The 19,556-nt window shown below is 37.8% G+C and overlaps 1 protein-coding gene across 6 annotated transcripts in view; it reads right to left on the bottom strand.

The window, feature by feature from the left end:
- Positions 1-1,775: 1,775 nt before the first annotated feature.
- RPS6KA6 (ribosomal protein S6 kinase A6) overlaps positions 1,776-19,556 on the bottom strand; it is a 113,521-nt gene continuing 95,740 nt past the window's right edge. For all 6 annotated transcript variants that reach the window (XM_056809168.1, XM_007507395.3, XM_056809167.1 and 3 more), the window contains 2 exons: positions 13,830-13,970; positions 1,776-7,686 (listed from right to left, as the gene is read on the bottom strand). In XM_056809168.1, coding sequence (XP_056665146.1) covers positions 7,561-7,686; positions 13,830-13,970 — 267 coding nt within the window. In that variant the 3' untranslated portion in view covers positions 1,776-7,560. The remainder of the gene's footprint in view (positions 7,687-13,829; positions 13,971-19,556) is intronic.

Here is a 19,556-nt window from a genome sequence, read left to right as displayed (position 1 = left end):
CCAAATTCTTCACTGGCTATGAAACTGAAATGTGAATGTCCCAGAGCTGTGGTTACCCTACCTTAGTCCACCTCCTGAATAGGGGGTAGATGGGAAATTTTCATACATTGTCTTCCCATTCCTCTTTTGTGAGGAATAAGAAATCAAAAATTCCTTTTACAGTTGCTCCCTGTCCCTCCCTGGCAGCTTATATGTCCCACAGGTACACTGGCCAAGGGCATGTCTGGCTTGGAAACAGAGGAACATGTGAAGAGAACAAAGAGAAACAGAAACAGGCCTGCTTTCCTCTTGTCATCTTTCAGCATGTGTGTGCATGTGCATGTGCGTGTGCATGTAGTGGGAGAGTAGGACAGAGTGGCACTGCTTCTACCATAGGGAGGTGCCAAGGCAGGTCATCGGGAGAAAAGCCAAAGAAGTCATTAAAAAGGGATGGAAAGAGAAGCAGAGCTGGGGCTAGAGGCTGAGGATGAAAAAGCAACAGAGGAGGGCAGAGACATTTGAATGAATGGCTATGATCCAGCCCAACCAAAAGGCCAAACTGGTAGATATTTCATTTTCCCATACCCATTTTAGAATAAAAATAGGGGGAAGTATTTAACTAAACATGATGTAATTGGACATTTTATTTAAATTGTTACCTTCTCATAACGACTGCTTTCAGTGCACTTTTGACAGTAAAGAGAGAAAAGGATGATGAGTCTCTCTCTGTGATGAAGGGGAAAAACCCAAATAAACATGGCAGACCTTATGCCTTTTTCCAGGAACTGCTGTTTACCTTGAACCGAGCTGAGAGAAATGTAAGCGGAATACATAACCACAAATACTTGTAACTGGATTTTCTGGTGTTTTAATTTTTTTTTTGGAGGGGTTGGGTGTATAGGGGGAAGGAACGATGACCACTTTAATATAGAGGACCTTCTTCATTCTCTGGGAATTCCTTATATATAACTGCAGATCACAGGGCACCACAACATCCAAAAGAATCAAAATTATGGGTCATCCAAAGGGCAATGGAAAAGACATGGTGGGTGTGAGAAGGCTGCAGCACATTATCAACAATGACTCATACACTCTGGGGGCAAAAAATCCATCATCCAGAAAATGTATAATCAAAACAGGGGTCAAATCAAGAATAAGTTATGTACAGTCTGAGTATTGCACTGGTGCCCATGGACTATTAAAGGATCCAGAGGAAGGTCCACAGTACATTGGGCATAGCCTTCACAGAGGATTTATGGGAGGGCATGAAGAACAGTATAGGATAAGAAGGCCAAACATCTGCCCCACTAGAGAGCGTGCTCACACTGAGGTCACAGATTCTAACTAATGCAATGCTCATTTTTCACTGACTAGTCATGTAGTCCTCAAGAAATGCTCGATTTCTATGACAATATTTGATTCAAAGCATTAATGACTATGAACCAATGCCTCTGCCTCACCTCGATTAGTATTTACCCTAGGAAAGAAGATTGGCTCTCCAACATGAAGTCATCCTGATGGCCCCCACCTGAGTCCTAAACATTTCCTGTGCTCTCATATTTCTAATAACTTGAGTTTTCTCACTTTATAAATAAAAAGAAATCAGTGGAATGTCCTAAGAGGAGCAAGTCTCAAAAAACCAGAAGTAAATAGCTATATTCTGAAACACTTTCACAAGGGGATTCTGAGCACAGGGTAAAGGTTGAAGAATCATCCAGTGAGCAGTACGAGGTTAATAAAAACAGTAGTCTCAAAGTTTGATACCCATATACCCATAAATGATCAAGTGTGGTCAATTATAAGGTATTATAAAGTTGCAGCCTTTTTATTCTAGTACCCAGAGAATGCCAGTAATTGAACATGGTATCTCCAAAATTGTAGATCACAGAGTTTCAACAAGAACAAAAATAAATACAATTTCTATGTTGTCTTTGGCATGTTGTAGATTCAAAGTGAGAGCTGTTTCTCAGCAGCACTGCACAAGGAATGACATACTGTAAAATGCACTATGGATTCAGCCTGACAAGGAGAAGAATGTAGTACAATGCAAACTTGAATGTTAACATGTACAGTGCTTTAAAGAAAACATTGAAAAATTAAGCAAAATAAATATGATATAAACTCCACCATATATTTATAGAAGGAATTAAGAACTACAATAGCTAAACACTGGGGACCCTTTATTCCATAGCAGTTTTTAAGTACCATAGCATGTACATTAAATTGCATACAACTTCCACTTAATGCCCTTTTCCGTACTGAGAATTGCAGTAAGAACATGCCAGTACAATACTTTAGTCTAATCAGAGTATCAGTGCAAGAATGCCAAAGTGCTTGAGAAATGTCAAGAAAGCAACAGAGAGATCCTCACGGAACAAATGTGCCCAGAGAGCCTACCAAACACAAGGAGAACAGAGGGCTTCCTCTGGCAAAGAACATATTCTCCTTAAACTTTTGGACTCTGTGGAATTTAGCTCAAAATCCCTTTTTGTTTTGGAAAAGTCAGCATGAAAACATTTCACTCAAGGGGAAAGATAGTGCATGTGACATCCTTACAACTTGTTTCTGGGGAGAATTGTTTTCATCGACTTTCGGGCGAATTCCTGAGGTTTAAAAGCAATTAGATGTCACACAATGCATGAAACTTACACTTCCGTTGAACATTTTTTTTTAAGCACACGTTAACTTAGGAGGATGACTTAAGAGAAAGGATTCAAATATTCAGAAAACAATCTAAATCATACCGACATAGGAGGGTAGAAAGAGGCCATTACATTTAAAAGGTCATAGTATGTGACAAATACTTGATTTTAAGATGTTAATACACGTTAGCAGTTAGTACAATGCCTACTAGCATGGCATCTCACAATTAGCTCCTTAATGTCTTCAAATAGTAAATTAGTTTATGTAATTAGACAACTAGAAGGAAAGAACCCCAGTATCCAAAATAAGCCTGATCTGTATGGTTTTTTGCCTATGTGTCTGCCTCTTGGGGTTGACAAGTTTTGTGAATAACCCTAAATAGGGCATTACAGAAATATTTTTAAAAACTGCTTTGCTCTTCAGTAAACTCGGAGGTGACACCTTGCATATATGATGTAAGAAAACGTAACTTTTAGGGGATTGTTTGTTTTCAACTGTATTTTCTTTCAACTATAGGAAAAAGGTAAAATTATATATAATAAAACATATAAGGTAGAATTTCATCTACATTCAGGAAACACTGCTTCTTTAATGATACTTTCTATAGAATATCCACATGGATTAGTAACCCAATGGAATTGAGGGGACCAAAGTCACGTGATGTTGTTTAGCATCAGCACTTGATTTTTTAGTTACATAATGCACTTCAATAAAATATATTAACAACACCAAAACCAGACACAGCACATCCTCAAATGTATGGTGTGGGTTGCTAACATTCCCCTGCAAGGGATGGCAAGTACCACTACACACACACACACACACACACACACACACACACACACACACACACACACGTATACATATACTATATAATTAAATGTGATATTTAATTATATACAATATATAATCACGATTATATATAGTTATTCTGTAAATGCACGAATCAACTGAAATTTAGAATGCATTTTTCAAAGCATTTAATGGTAGTTGGCCCACCTAGGTTTAGTATTGCTTGAAAACTTACTGAAAAAGTAATGTCATGAGAGGATCTCCAAGACCAAAAGAATAGCTTAGTGGACAGAGCACTGGACTCAAAATAATAACAGGACAGTCCACACTTAAAACACTAAAGTTTAAAAAGCACTTCTGGAAACTTGACCTCTCAGGCCTGTTTGTAAAAAGAAGGTCAATCTTGCAGGAAAGCTTTGAAAGGAATTGGAAGGCAGACCTGCTTCAACTTACATTTCTCCTATCACAGAAAAGCTTTTAAATAATCCTTAGGTTCAAGAGCATAAGAAGGGATGAAGCTGAGAAAAACCAAAGCACTTTAGGGAAGATGACTGGGGGACAAACTCCCAGGCAGGGCTGGCCTACCTCTGTGGGGTAACCCATCACACTGAAAAATGGCTCCCCCTTCTCAATCAATATTTTTTTCATTTTCACTAGAGTTAAGTGATCTAATAAGTTTTTATCATTTAAAAAAAAATTCCTCTGTTAGTTACTCAAACATTCATGTGAATTCATTCAAATAAGATCACATTCTTCCCAATACTTGTTGCACTGAGAGAATGGTCATTTTGACTGAGGAGATGGGAGGCAGAAAACTTTGTATCTTGGAACTTTGGAGGGTAGGGAGAAGGTAGGCTGAGGCAGTGGTCTCCCTGGGGAAACATCAGATCATATGAGAACATCAGTAGAGAAGAAGTGCAGACAGAGGAAGTAGATGACAAAGGTAATCTTTGCCCATTTCAAAATGTTTTGCCTAGTACTTAGTCTGTAACCAGAAAGGGAGACTGAGGGGCAGGGAAGGGGAAAGGGGGAGGACTCTTTTCTTTTGCCTTTTTTCCTTTATCATATGGCCCTCTGCCCCCAGAATGTAGAACTCAAGACCAGTACTCTAGTACTACATCATAGGTTAAAGTCGTGTTGATGAAAAATGGATTTGAATCTTCAACTATCTTACAAATGAACTTTGGGAACACAGCCTGTGTTTTTTTAGACTGGGGAATACTTATATATGTGAAAGCTCTTCGGGCTCCCTGGAGGAAAGCTGCTATCAAATCTACATTTTTATTGTGGAAAATGTTCCACACTGTTTTGATACCAACCATAAGAAAGTATATGAATTCAATGCATAAGCATTTCTGGGTCTAAAAAATAGGCTGAAGCTTAATCTTCACAGAAAGACAAAAGTCATTTTCCCCCTCACAAAATTACTACCACCAGCACTAGACTTACATATATCTTAACTTGTAAATATTTTCCTGAGTTTTCTCATGGTAAGATGTGCTTTAGGACTTAAAGATAGTTGTTTTGAGCAAAACTGGTCTTCTCGGTTTGAGAAAGATAAATTAAATGTCTCCTCTACATAACCCCTTTCCCACTCCAATAATGCAAAACTTAACTGTCATTAAATACTGTCAAGAACTCCATTTTTGTTCACTTGAAGGAAAATCTCACAAAAAGTGAATATATCAAAGAGATAACAAAAGAGATCACGAGAGGAACACAATGAATTTTGTAGAATGTGAAGATTAGTTCAACAAAAAACCCATGTCCTGTCCAACCCTTGCCACTCGTATGTCTTCTGTCAATTCGTATTTGTAGAAGGGAAATGACAGACCTACTAGGCATTCCTTCTACAAAATGAGTTCTACATTCACTGACATCACAGGTCAGACCTCAAACTGTTAGACTAGCATGTCTGAATTCACAAGGAAACTTTTGGTAATTCAACCACCAGAAAGTGGCACATCTAACAGGTTATCTATGTGCTCCTTACAAAGGGTCGACTGGAGGGATCACGTTAGATGAAGAATCCCTTTGTCTAATACCGACTGGGTACTTTATAAATAGCACGATTGTATGACATAGTCCTTCTGGATATGAAATAAATTCCATAAAAAGCCCATTTTTTTTCTTTTCGTTTTAAAACAAAACATTGCTGGTGGGAAATTGGCAAGTTTTAGGATTGCTTCCATTTCCTTTCCCAATTTCATTTCTAGAGAAATACGCATAAAAAAAAGGATCTTTAAAAATTCCCCAAATCCAACACCGAAGCTATACTTTCGAACATTTGATCTCAATTTCGATAGGACAATGACCTAACAGGACAAGTAAGATGATGACAAGGTGGGTAATAAGGTGGGAGATATGAACAGATTGTTGTCACATGCAAACACTTCCAATAACGATAAAAAAAATGAGAGAAGAAAAAGCCAAAGTGGGACAGAAAAAGCCACCAGATAAGACACCAGTATAGCTGTTTCTAAATGATGTATTCCATGTGGCATTAGATGCTCTTTAATGTCTTTCAAGTATTTCAAATAGACAATTCAAAATAAGAGATACAAACTTTCACACAACACACCCAAGAAACAGAACTTGGTGCACTGGGCATATATCATTTATATAATGAAAAGAATATGTTTTCCTTTATTAAATATCAAGCCTCCAACTCTCCCAACCTAAATGGCATATTTCTGCACGCAGAAGTAAATTTCCTGCTCTCAGCTGAATAAAATTAACACACACAGCAAACAGTACTCCTAGCACACACAAGTAGTTCACAGATATTCACAAAGCAAAATCTGAATATCTTCCAGTTTACATTCATGAGTTCCTTCTGCCAGTAGTAATAGTAGTTACGGCATCACCTTAAAAATGTTTCATTTCATTTTTTTTTCATTTTTCTTAGAGAGTCCATCACTGAGAAAACAATACCCACTACAGAAGTGGTTCTGAATCATAAATTCAATGACCTCAGACCAGTTTGGCTTTTTGATGAAGTCTGATTTTAAAATGTGCTCAAATTTAGATGCTGACCATTAATGCTTCTATTTCAAATGCTATTCATCTTAATGAATTTAAACTATTATGTAATATTTTCTAAAATTTACTGAAATGCACACTATATCACTTGTGCAAAGTGCACAGGCATATTACACTAAAATGTCAGTTATGTTACCATTCATTTCAGAGGAGATTACCATGGCATACTGCAATCCAAAGCACAAGGCAGTCAGAAAAAACAGCAGTGTGATTCATGTGTTAAAGGGGGCAGGTAATGATTCAAGCTGGCTGATTGAGTTGAAAGAGTGACATGTAACCAAGTCAGTGCCACCACTAGACTCAGATTCTCAAAGGGTGAATCCTATTTAATATGTTACACCATTTGGCAAAAGAGTGGTGGGGAAAAGTCTCTGGTTTTCTCAGAAAGCTCCCAATTAGATTTAAACTTTATAGATGTCTGATGGACTCCCTTCTATCTAGATAAAGTCATTCAGTGACTTGACTTGACTAGATAACATGCAGAGTTAAGTAGCATGTCTTGTCTTAGTCAATCCTTAGAGTGAGGCCTTGGCACCAGGAAGACTGTGAGTTCTCACACTAGCACTAATGCAGTTTGCACCGGCACCAAATTGCCAAGTTTATACTTCAGCAGCTACAGAGAATTAAAAAGTTCACTGATGAGGGAAGATGATAAGTTTCTACACTTGTTTAAAATAGACACCAAATTTTCTAGCAGGGCTTGAGGTTTAAAAAAATACTGATACTGCTTGGCATCATACTTCTTTATGTGCAACCTGGTCAATGGAAATGGTCACCCCAAACCATTCTTTACGAAACCAGAGAAACCAATAATAAAATATCCACAGCTGAAACAAACTTCTGAGAAGTCAGTTTGCTGGATTTCTTTAGGGTCTCAACATACCCTGTATGTTTAACTTAAAACACACAGACACTGCCGTGAAACAACATTGTATGAATTTTGTGGACCTGTGGTGGTTTTTAAAAATTGTTTTCTACAAAAAGGACTTATACAGAATTTTCAAGTAGTGTAGCAGAAAACTATATATATGCCTTTGATCATTGATTAGGCAGAGAGAAGAGAGAGCCATTCCTCAGATTTTCCCTTCCTCCAGTTTGGCAATCTTACAAGTCTGTGGATGTTAGCTTTTTCATGCTCCTCCGTTGAGCTAAACTCGAAGCAGCGACAGGCTCCAAGACTGGCTGAAAGGTCTTGTGATTCAGTGCTGAGTATGTAGCAGCCATTGCTCCCTGAAATAATCATAGAAAAACATTACAATCTGAAAGACTGCTGAGAGAAATAAATAACGTCTATATTGATCTTTTGCATTATTTAAATGGGAACAATAGCCACCTTCCCATAGCCCTGGCCTGCTCTTTTCCACCACTCCCCACCATAACTTGGACACACACAAACATTGGTGGCCTATCCAACACAAGGGCCACAAATTTTTGACCAGTGCCACTACTGTACTTTGGTTACTCACCAGCACAGAGGAACCTCTGTCTTGTCATTACTTTACCTTCAACATCTTAAATTCTCCAAAATTTCCTCTCTGACCACATCATTTCCCTCTCTTCTACTGAACCTGTTCTTCCATTTCCTCCAGGACGTCCAGTTACTCAACACTGCCCTATTATCTTAACCACCCCAGTTTTGGCTTCACTTAGTTTCCTATTTAATGGCAACCCCAAAGTTTTGAAGACATGCTATGCTCCCCAGCACCTCAGAATCCTGTATGACACCTTGATCTACCATTATTCTCCCTTTACCAATCTAAAACTTTTGTCTTTTTCCTCTCATTTTCCCAAGTGTCATTCCCAAGTGCTTGCCAATCTTGCTGGGGGCTTTGCAAATCCATGCTAATAATCATCCTTTCCACAATTCTCCTCAAGAGACTAATCCTGTTCCTCTCACTTTGCAAACAACCTGTTGCTCTGAGGCAACTGGCTTCCCTCAACTTGTTTCCAAATTTTTCTGTGTCTTAATTCAACCTTTCTTCTTCTGGAATGCTCTGAGAAAGGTTTCCTTCCTTGTCAAAGCAACTCCTCTCTTCCCCTAAGCTCTTCTTCACATTCCCCATTATTAACTTGTCAGGCCCTCTTTTCTTTCATCACTCTTGCCAAAGAGGCAATCTCATCCATTCTCATGACTTCAAAGACCATATCTATCTGGATGACTCCCTCAACTTGGCCTTATGAACTGCCCTTTCTCCTGAATTTCCTACTGTTTGCTGAACTTCTTCATCATCCGGATATCTTGTTGGTCCCTCAAGTTCAATTTGTCCAAAATGGAAATCATTCCATTTCACTCAATAAATAATAGCCTACCTACCATAGCTTCCTTCTGACATCTCTTTTTCTGCTAATTTTCCCAGACACAGAGAGTCTTTGGTTCCTTCTTCTCCCTTACCCTAATGGCCAATCACCTGTCAAGTCCTATCAAATCCACCTCCACACATTTCTCAAATTTATTTCTTCCTTTCCATTCCTACTTTTATGTCTCTGGTTCAGGTCTTATCTCTTGTCTGAACCACTGTCAAAAATTCCTTTTGTCCCAAAGGAAATAAATTATATTGAAACATGATTGTTAAAAAAATTTTAATCCATCTCCAAGTTAAGAAGCCAAGACCTATAGCTGACTGGTGAAGAATTTCTCCAAACTTAATTATCCTCATGTTTGGACCATTCGGTGCCAAGCCCATACTTGAACTCTTGAAATAGAATCTGACCTTAGAGAACATGAAAAGAACTATAATGTCCAAAGGAAATGAACTGAATAAACACTTATTAGGTGCCCGCTGTGTGCAGAGAAACAACAGGTGCTGAGAGAGAGAAACCATGGCATGAAGATTTATTGAAAGAAAAAACCGAGGGTCATTTAATCTGGTGAAAAGAAACTTGGGAACACAAGCATTGTTTTTAAACATCTGAAGGACTGTCCTTTTGAAGAGAAATTAGCTATTTTCTTTGTTGCTATAGAGGGAAGAATTAGGTTAAAAAGTTAGTGTTAACAGGAAGGTATATTTAAAACTCAGTATAAACAAAATTTCAATTAAACTCAACTTTCACGTTCATGAACTCTGAAATCCTCTTTTCTGAACAATCTATTCTCATTCCGCCTCTCTCTGCCTTGCAACCACAAATCCTTTTCTTTGTCCCCATTGTGACCTTCAATCCCTTCAGTCCTTAGTTCTTTCCCAGGCCACTACTCTTATACTGGCTACACTCGTCTCTTCCCCGTCTTAGGCCCTGTGTTCCCTTACCTACTGAGGTTCTTCCCTGCCAAGCTTCAGCCTTAGATCATTACTACTAGGCTCTGTATTCATTCGTTCTCCTGCTGCTGGACAAAGCTGGAGTAAATTAGTGTTGAGTCCACTATGGAGGCTCTTCCAAACCTTTTCTTCCCTCCTCAAATCTCCCATGGCTTTCCCTACTCCTACCCTCTCAGCAGAGAACTTCAACTCATATTTTACTGAAAAAATAATGAGCTTCCTCTTTTTCCCTCTTACTCATCTCACGTCCTTCAGATGTCTTCAGCCATTATCTTCTGCACCCATCTCACAAGAAAATGTGGTCCTTCTTGCCAAAGAAAAATCTTTACATGAAAAGCATCACACTTCATGCCATCTCTTGTACTTATCTTCGATATCTCCTTGTCTACTGCTTACAAACCCACCCATGATTCCCTCATCCTCAAAAAACTCTCATTTGATGCAGCTATTCCTGCTAGTTATCATGCCATATCTTTCCTCCAATTCACAGCTAATCCCTTGATATCTTAAACTCAGTAAGTCCAAAAATGAATTTATCTTCCCCTCTAACCTTATTCCTTTCTTATTAATACTGGAGGCACAATCATCCTCTCTAGGCTTGAAACCCTTGTGGAAAGTTAATATTAATGTGTACTCCTTTTCTGCCCCCAAAACAAAATTGATGTTAAAGCTAAAGCATTTGATTTTAGGGGCTGTAGCTCCCTGAGGATGACATAGGTGAAGTTCTCTCTTCTTCTGTCCAGAACGTTTGCCTTTCATAAGGACTGGTGGGGTAGGACCTGTTCTTTGTTTATCTGTAAATAAGAAGTCTCTTGGGTGGTGAAGTAATTAAATGAGCTAGGCAGACCTAGGTAAAAAGTGCACATGAGCTGGGCAGCCATTCTAAATGCCAGTATGGTTACTCCTAGCATCCAGAAGAACTGTCTCTTACTCTGAGGTCAAAATCTTCTAATCAGAGAGTACTGGAAAAGGGACATCACTGTACATTTTCTGTGGTTCCTTAATTACCTTTTATGCTTCCATTGACTCCTGTGTTTGTATGTAGATTTTCTATTTGGCTCTTGTCTTTTTGTAAATTAATGTTTAGAAGTCCTACACTGTTCAAGGTCCATTTTGCTGGATGAGTTGCTGTTGTTTTGCGACTAGATCTTTTGCTCTCTGAAATATCATATTCTAAGCTCTCTGCTCCTTGGGGCTGGTGACTGCTAAGTCTGTGCAGAGAGCAGGTGCAGGAAGAGATAACCCTTATATTTGGTTGCCTATTAACCAGTTTCTGATCCAACTGAGTGGGGAAGAGGGAATCTTCAAATCCACAGGGATCCTATCTGTGTCCTCTCAAGTTCTTTAATTCTTTCTTTCTGGCTACTTGCATGATTTTTTTCTTTGACCTGTGAGCTCTAGATTTTAGTTACAATATTCCTGTGAGTTTTCATTTGGGGGTTTCTTTCAGGAGGTAACCAGTGGATTCTTTTCAATTTCTAATTTGCCCTCTGGTTTTAAGAGTACTGGGCAGTTATAACTTACAATTCCTTGAAATATGATGGCTGTTGCTCTTTTTTAAGTCATGACTTTCAGGTCCATGCGCTCCTTTTTTATACCTTGTCTTTTGGGTATCTCTCCTCTATTTCTAGCTTAGTTGTTTTTTCTCTAAGATACTTCAATATCTTCTTCTTTTCAGTCTTTGGACTTTAAAAAAATTTTCTTGATGTCTCATGGAGTCATTAGTTCCCATTTGGTCCATTCTAATTTTTGGACAGTTATATTTTCTTGGGTAAGCTTTTGTACCTCTTGTTCTAAGGTGTTAATTATTTTTTCATCTTTCTTTCACCACTCATTTTTTTTCCAAGTTTTTTCTACTACTCTCATTTTGTTTTTCAAATCATTTTTCAGATATTCTTTTGTAAACTCTTGATTTAATTCTTCCAGGAATTCTTATTGGCCTTTGTGCCCAACATGCATTTTTATCTGAGGCTTTTCATGCAGATTGCCTTCTTTTGGGTTTATATCTTGATATTTTCTGTTGCCATAATAGTTCTTTATGTTGGGATTCCTTGTTTGTTAGCTCATTGTTTCAGCTGACTTCTTAACTTTGGAATTTACATTAGTTCTAGGAACTATCTGGCCTGGGCTTCTTTTTATTGTCCTTCTGCTGCTTTCACAACTCAGCTTGGGGACCTGCAAGATTTAAGTGTGCCCAATGTGATGTGAAAGGGATAAAGTGACCTTTGTGGCCCTCATCTGAGTTCTGAAAGTTCCTAACTAATGTTTGAGTCTTTCAGTTTCTCTTAGTTAGGAGTTTCTGTAGACGGCTCCTGGATTCAGCCACCATATTAGCCCATCAGGAGGCTCTACAGGTTCAGAGGGAATGATCTGTGGGTACTCCCTTGGTCTAGGACAGTGATGGTGAACCTTTTAGAGACAGAGTACCAGCCTCTGTCCCTATTCCCCCCACTGAGTTCTGGCCATGCCTTCCCCATCTTTGGGCCCTGTTCCATAGGTTTGTCATCACTGGTCTAGAACTTTTTTCTTTATTAAATTACTATGGGCTCCCAACCTAGGCTGGAATCACTGCTCTGCTGCTGGGATCAGAAACACACAGAGCGCCTGGTAGCTTCCACACCTGTTTCTTGTTTAGTACACAGCTAAGGACCATCAGTGATTGAGATCCTTTCCTTCTTAACCCAGTCTGACCACCAACTAGATAATGTGCAACTGAGTTACCAGACAGTACCTGTTACTGCACCCTGTACTATTTTAGGGATCCTGTGAGCTCTCTTTCTGCCCAGGTGCCCAGTATTGGCTCTCTTTGCATTTCTTAGCACTGGTGCATGCCTGTCCGCAGCATTTGCAGACATCGTTCTGTCTCCACAAGCTGTCCTGGGCTGAAAAAAATTATCTTTTTTTCTTGGCTTTCTTGATTCACAATTTAGTTGTGTGTTTTTTATATCTTTGTGAGGGAGGTTTGGTGTTAGAATTAGGCTAAAATTCTTCCTCCTACCATATCATCTTGATTCAGCTTTTTCTACTGTCATAGCCTTTTCAATGGTACCTTACTGAAAGGTACAGCATTTGTACCTTTGATTATTCTTTTTTTTTCTGCCTGGAATGTTCTTTTTGCCATTACTATGTGTCAAAATTTTACCCATTATTCAAACTCAAGTACCCAACTTCATGAAACCTTTCCTTATATTCTCCAATTGGATTTCTATGCACAATTTCTCCACATTGTGAAATCCTTTAACATTTAGAACCTATCATATAGCACTGAACTATAATACAATGCATCAAAGTAATTGAAGAGAAGAATAGGCCATGAGATTTGTTTTTGTGTCAGACTGGTTTAAAAGACTATTTGAATGATAATTAAATCATTAAATCTAATTTGGTTGGGAATTTAAAGCATAATACTTACACAGGAGTCTAAACTAGTAAGTTTGTGTTCTCTGACAAATCAGTACTAATTCCTCATTTGGTAATATCACCCTATGTATTCCTTCCCCATTGATATCTAGACTGAGCAGTATACTTCAAAAGACATCATAAGACACAAAAACAAAGGGTCAAAATGAAGAGTGATATTTGAAAAAACAACAAACTAAAAACAAAGTTCAATTTTTGAACAAGTACAAAAGAAAGTTGTAGGGAAGATTTTCTATCCTTAGGCAGGTCACTCCACTACTTTTATTCCATTAACACTGTAGATTTTCCCCATGACATCCTTTATTCTCATACTGTATACAATAGAAGGAAGTCTACAACTATATTAGAAGGAACAAGCCCTAGCTGTCAGTTGTGTCAATAGTTGTGTCAGTTTTCATTTCCTCTGTTCTGTCCACTGCCACAAATAATCTTCTTAAAAGAAAACAAAAGCAGGATCTCTTAAGGTGTCCAAAAGCTGTTCTTTCATTACAAGGAAAAGAAAAACCAAAGAATGTTAAGAAGTGTCTAAAATGTACTGTTTAAAAATAAGTCTGCAGTTAAAATAATTCCTCAAGGTGCCTTTGTATCTGTTAAAATAGCATTTTAAGAGAATTATCTTACCGTGGTCAAAACAATGACTTGTTTAGATATTAAATCTAGAGACACTAAATATTAACAGTTTAAAAATAATTATTTTACCTTTACTAGATGTGGTGCATCTTGCCTGTTGAGCTGATAATGGGGTAGCTGGTCCCTACAGGCTATCCATGAGTGTTTTAATACTTGTTCAGCAGTGTACCGTTGATGTGGGTCTACATGAAGCATATGGGAGAGCAAATCCTAAATAAAAATGGAAAAAAAATTTAGTTGAACCAAACATGAAATAAGTAAAAGACATCATTTCATATTTTTCTTAAATATAAATGTCTGGAGTTTCATAATTTCTCTTTGGACATCAGCTGAAAGGACTACCACATATATTGAAAAGAGTCAAATGGTAGAAGACAATTTCCTAAAATATATCAGTTTTGGTTATCCTCATTCACTAGGAAAAGTCACATGTGTGAAGTTGCAATGTGGTAAGAGAAGGGGAAGGGGAAGCCCTTTTCAGGAAATGGCTATCAAGCAGCAACCACTTACCCTGAAATATGGGAGGTGGTCACAAAGAAAGCAACTTTAGAACCAGACTAGTAATATGACACCAAAAGTAAATGCCTAAAACATTTGGAGTTAGGAAAGATGGTTTCCAAGCAGCTAACTTAGTTGAAAAATGGGATTTTACTGTTAAGAAAGCAATTCTCTAAATCTAATGTTTACTCTTAACAATCACCCTGCTGTGTAATGCTTGAAATGCTGCATTGCTAAGTTCTTTTATGACAACAATTGTGAATGCCCTTCCATTCTGTATATCATACATATATACATATATATATGTATGTATATATGTATATATATGTATATATATGTATATATATAAACTTTACATTCTTTTATCTTATATGTGCATGTTATATATATATATATATATATGAATATCAAGAGTTGTGAATTTCAATGTGATAGTAAAATGAATATGTATATGTTACACACACACATCTGGACCTGGATTCCATAAGCTTGGGGAACTCCCAGTGTGAGGCCTCCTTCAACTCATCATCAACTTAAATGTGACTGACAGTTTCAGAAAATGACCAAGGGGTACTAAGAGATGAAGGGACTTGCTATGGGTCCTAAGTGAGAATGTGTGAGAGCAGCAAGACTGAATCCAACTCTTCCTAACTCAAGGCCACACCTGTATCAACACTACATAATATGGCCTTTCATAATTAATACAAAGTAAAATGCTGTTTAACTTTTTAAATGTGATAATACTATTTTAAACCCCATATAGTCTTCTAAGAATGAACTTTTCAAGTTGTGGTAAATTGCTTCTCTTCCCCACTAAAGTGTCTTCTGGGAGGCGAGGGGAGGGGGGGAAAGGGGAAAGGATGTCTGGTATTAATTTAGATTTAACAGAAATCTGATAATATCAAATTGTCAAAGAAGGAAGAACAGGGAAATACCCAGGTAAAAGCAGCAATGTGGGAGAAAGAGAAATACAATGCAAACAAATATGGTAGAATGCAACATATAATGGAGCCAAATGCAAATGATCAAAACTGATTTTCACTGAATCCTTATCATTAGAAAAGTCCCCTCTGATCAAGAAATACCTTTAAATCAACCATACAGACAGAAAAAAACAAAACCCCACTCCCCTAGCCTGCTGCTAATTATACTTGACCAGTTGCTTTTTCCTTTATATTTTGGGAGAGGGAGAAAGAGTTAAGAAAGAACACAGAGCAGGTGGGCTTTTGTAAAACTGGGACCATAGTGTTGTACTATGGACTCTCCCCTTTCTGTTGGAAAATATCCTTTAAGGCCAGTTAAATAAGGAAAATATTAAAGTCAAAGAAAGTGAAGGGAGAAAATAAAGCAAATACTAGCCATCTGGTTCTGAAGACAAGGTACTAAAATCATAGAAATCTAAAGAGAGTTTAGGGACTATCTAATCTAATACTTTCATTTGACAAGTGGGAAAACTGAGGCCCAGAGAAGGGGAGACTTAAGCGAGTTGGTGGTAAAAATCAAGACCAGAACTCAAGGCTCAACTCCTAGTCCTGTGTTCTTTTCATTACACCCCATTTTACAGAAATGGGAAATCTACTCTGATTCACATTGGCCTGGGGTCATCCCCATTCTAAAGAACACCAAGGGATTAAGTCCAGTTCTAAGGTTGTTTCTATGGCTTTGACTCTATGTTTCTTGGGTAAGATCCCAGAATAAGAGCAATAAGAGAACATGGCAGTCACTGAAACCATTTTACAGATGAGGAAATTTAGGCCTTCTGCCACTATCTCCTCCTTCACTGTCTTGCATAATGAAGTGGTCTTAATCCTAATCCAAGGCTAACCCTTCTACTTGTTCCATTCCATCTCCTCTCCTCCAAGGGATTGTCCACTGTTGTCATTCCCACCCTTCATTTATTTTCAATCTCTCCCTGGTTACTGGATCTTTCCCTTATAAACATGTCCATGTCTTATCCATCCTGAAAAAATCCTCACTTGATCCTCATTCCTGCTTTCTATTATTCTATTTCTTCTGCCCTTTGCAGCCAAACTCCCTCCCAAAAGGCCATCTATAAACAGGTACTTTTGATCATTCCAGTAAAAAACTGCTCTTTTCCAAAGTTACTAATGATCACAGTTCCCAAATCCAAATGGGTTTGCCCAACACTCATTCTTCTGAACCCCTCTGCAGCCTTTGGCTGTTGATAATCTTCTCCTCTTTGGTCCTCTCTTCTCTCCAAGTTTTTAGGACACTGCTCTTTCCTCATTCTCTTCCTGCCTATTGGACCACCTTCTCTGTATCAACTGGATCTTCTTCCATATCACACACTCTAATAGAAAGTCCCCCTCAGGGTTCTCTCTTGGGCCCCTCTTTTCTTCTTTCTCTACCCTATTCCATTTAGTGATCTCACTTGAGCAGCTCACATGGATTTAATGACAACCTTGATGCTGATGATTCTCAAATCTACCTATCCTATCTCTCTGCTGGCCCACATCTCTAATTCCCTTTCAGACCTTGAATCTGATGTCCAGTAGACATCTTAAATTCAATATGTCCAAAACAGAACTCATTCTTTCCCCCACTATTCCCCCACCAACTACTACCATCTCTATTACTGTAGAAGGCAAAACCAACCTCACAATCCCTCAGGCTCATAACCTGGAAGTCATCCTGGACACTTCATTATCTCTCACCCCGCCCCATATCCAATGTGTTGCCAAGGCCTGTCATTTATCTTTGCAACATCTCTTGGATGTGTCCCGTTCTCTCCCTTGACACTGCCACCATCCTGGTGAAGGCCCTCATACCCTCAGATCTGGATTACTGCAATAGTTACTGGTGAGTCTGCCTGACTCCAATCTCTCCCTACCAACCAACTAAAGTGGTTGTTGATCAAATATGAAATTCTCAGACATTCAAAGCACTTCCTAAGCAGGTCCTCTCCTACCTTTCTGGTCTTCTTATACATTAATCCCCCAACACATACTCTTTGATCCAGTGACACTGACCTCCTGACTGTTTCATGAACAAGACCTCTGTGTCTCAGGTCTGGTCATTCTCTCTGGCTCTCTCTCCTCCACTCTTAGGACTGACTTCCTCAGCCTCCTTTAAGTCTCAACTAAAATTCCTCCTTCCCCAACTCCTCCTAATTCCCTCTATTATTTCATTCTTAACCTATATATAGTTTGTATATTACACATACTGTACATAACTTATTAGTATATATTTATTTGCTTACTGTCTCCCCCATTAGATTGTGAGCTTAAGGGTACTTCTGTGCCTCTTTTTGGGTCCCTAGAGCTTAGCAGAGTGGCTGGCACATAGCAGGCACTTAATAAATGTTTATTGATTGATAAGTGACTTACACAAAGTCATATAGCTACTAAGTCCAAGAGGCAGGATTTGAACCCAAGTCTTCCTTACTCCAAGCACAATACTATCTACTAAATTATGTTATATGAGATAAATCTGGATGATTTCAAGATAGTTGTAACAGAAATAGATCCCTGAGCCTAAGAGTTGGAAACTGAAACATTTATCCGTCAGAATGAAAACAAAAAGTTCCTAATTTAACTGGTTGGGTCAGGAACAAATCAGTGTGTGAGGGTTGGGTAGTCGGATGTGCAGTCATCTTGGTGAATTTTCTTTGTTACCCTAAAAATGATCTTATGGTGCTAACCACTGGTATACATGATATTCTCATTCAAATGTCTGTCCACATTTGACATTATATTCATTAAACTTGATAAACAATGGCAAACATTCACTGTTATCTGTTTAAAGGCATCGATTACTTAGGACTTATTCAGAAAGTATTAGCATCATCCCAAGAGGTTTTTCCTCTATGTTTTTGCACAGGAAAGAGAGTATTTGGTCTTATTGAGTGAAGAAACTAAGAATAGTGAATGCAGGAAGGAAATAATTACTTTTAAGTCAAAATTTGGTTAAGTATCTAGGATTAATGTACTTTCATAAGGGTCCCACAGGAGCCTTGGTAGACAATGAAAAATAATAAAACCTAGTAAATTAATATCTGGAAATAAGGATTGATTTTTCAACAGTAAAGTGGTTTCTCCTGAGGTGTAGAACAAAAAATAACTAATAAATGGTGTCATCCAAGTAACTCTTACATGATTCTATGGTCAATATTTGTTTAACTGGAAAGGTTTGCATAGAATGCTCTTTAGTTTATGATAAATGGCTTCATAGCAGAGATTTAATACAAAGTTTTATAACCTTCTTCTACAGAGTTCAAAGTATTTCATATAGAACCTCATTAATCTTCTAATTTTTCAGCATTTCTTTCAAGTAAGAGGTAAGTTTTCCTTGGCAGAGTGGCAAGATGAAGACAGATAACAAATAAAAGTGTCATTAACTTAATATCCACTGAATTTTCATAATAGTTCAGATTAGAGGAAAATGAACTCATTCATGGGTCACAAAACAAAATCTGTCACCTCCATATTAATATTTCCCAGTTTTGCAGAGTGGTCTTGGCAGAGCTGATTAAGAAAAAGAAAGGATATGAGATTGTGCCACTGTAAGAAATAATCATTGGAGAAGCCATTTGGAAGGTGTATTTAGAAGAAAATCATTACTAAGTCAAAGTACTTAAACTTAATTCAACATGATTCTCAGAACTTTGTTATTCTTATATTCAATAAAAGTCACGAAAACTCCTAAGTATTCAGGTATTCAGGCTGCATGTGAGTAATAATCATGTTGGCTATACTGCTTGAAGTCCTGAAGGAGGTATAATCTCATTTGTAAATAGGTATGATCAACTGGGAAATTAATCAATTAGGATCCAAACACTTCTACTGTCTACTTTAATTTTGAATTATTAATCATTATTCCAATTAGTGACTATCAACATAAGGACACTATATCTGAATTTCCACAAAGACATTGTAAGTCCAGATTTTGGTATTTGGGAGCAAAGAGGAAGTACTTTCATAGATTGATCAATATTTTCATAGACTGAACCATTTAAACAAAACATTGTCTTGATTCCAGGTAAAAGCATATGATCATTCTTGATAAACAGAACTCTAACATCAAGATTCTAATGAACAAATTTTCTAGGCTAGCTTCCTGGCTGGGTTTATCCAGGACTATACTCAGAAGAAGAATTTAGTATTCAGTAGAACTTGTTCAATGCCAAGGTTTACAGAAAGTACTAGGAAGACTTCATAGCAGCCTATAAATGTCACCTATAAAAGGCCAAGCAATGTGGATGATGACAGAATAAGGCCTGTAAAAGTTTTTAATATATTCAAATTGTAGAAACAGGACAATCAAAAAGGAGTTAAGTTT

Source organism: Monodelphis domestica, chromosome X, assembly GCF_027887165.1.
Source record: "Monodelphis domestica isolate mMonDom1 chromosome X, mMonDom1.pri, whole genome shotgun sequence".
NCBI classification, from domain to species: domain Eukaryota; kingdom Metazoa; phylum Chordata; class Mammalia; order Didelphimorphia; family Didelphidae; genus Monodelphis; species Monodelphis domestica.
The sequence above is the reverse complement of the archived record's forward strand: the minus strand, read 5'-3'. Positions and strand labels throughout refer to the sequence as shown.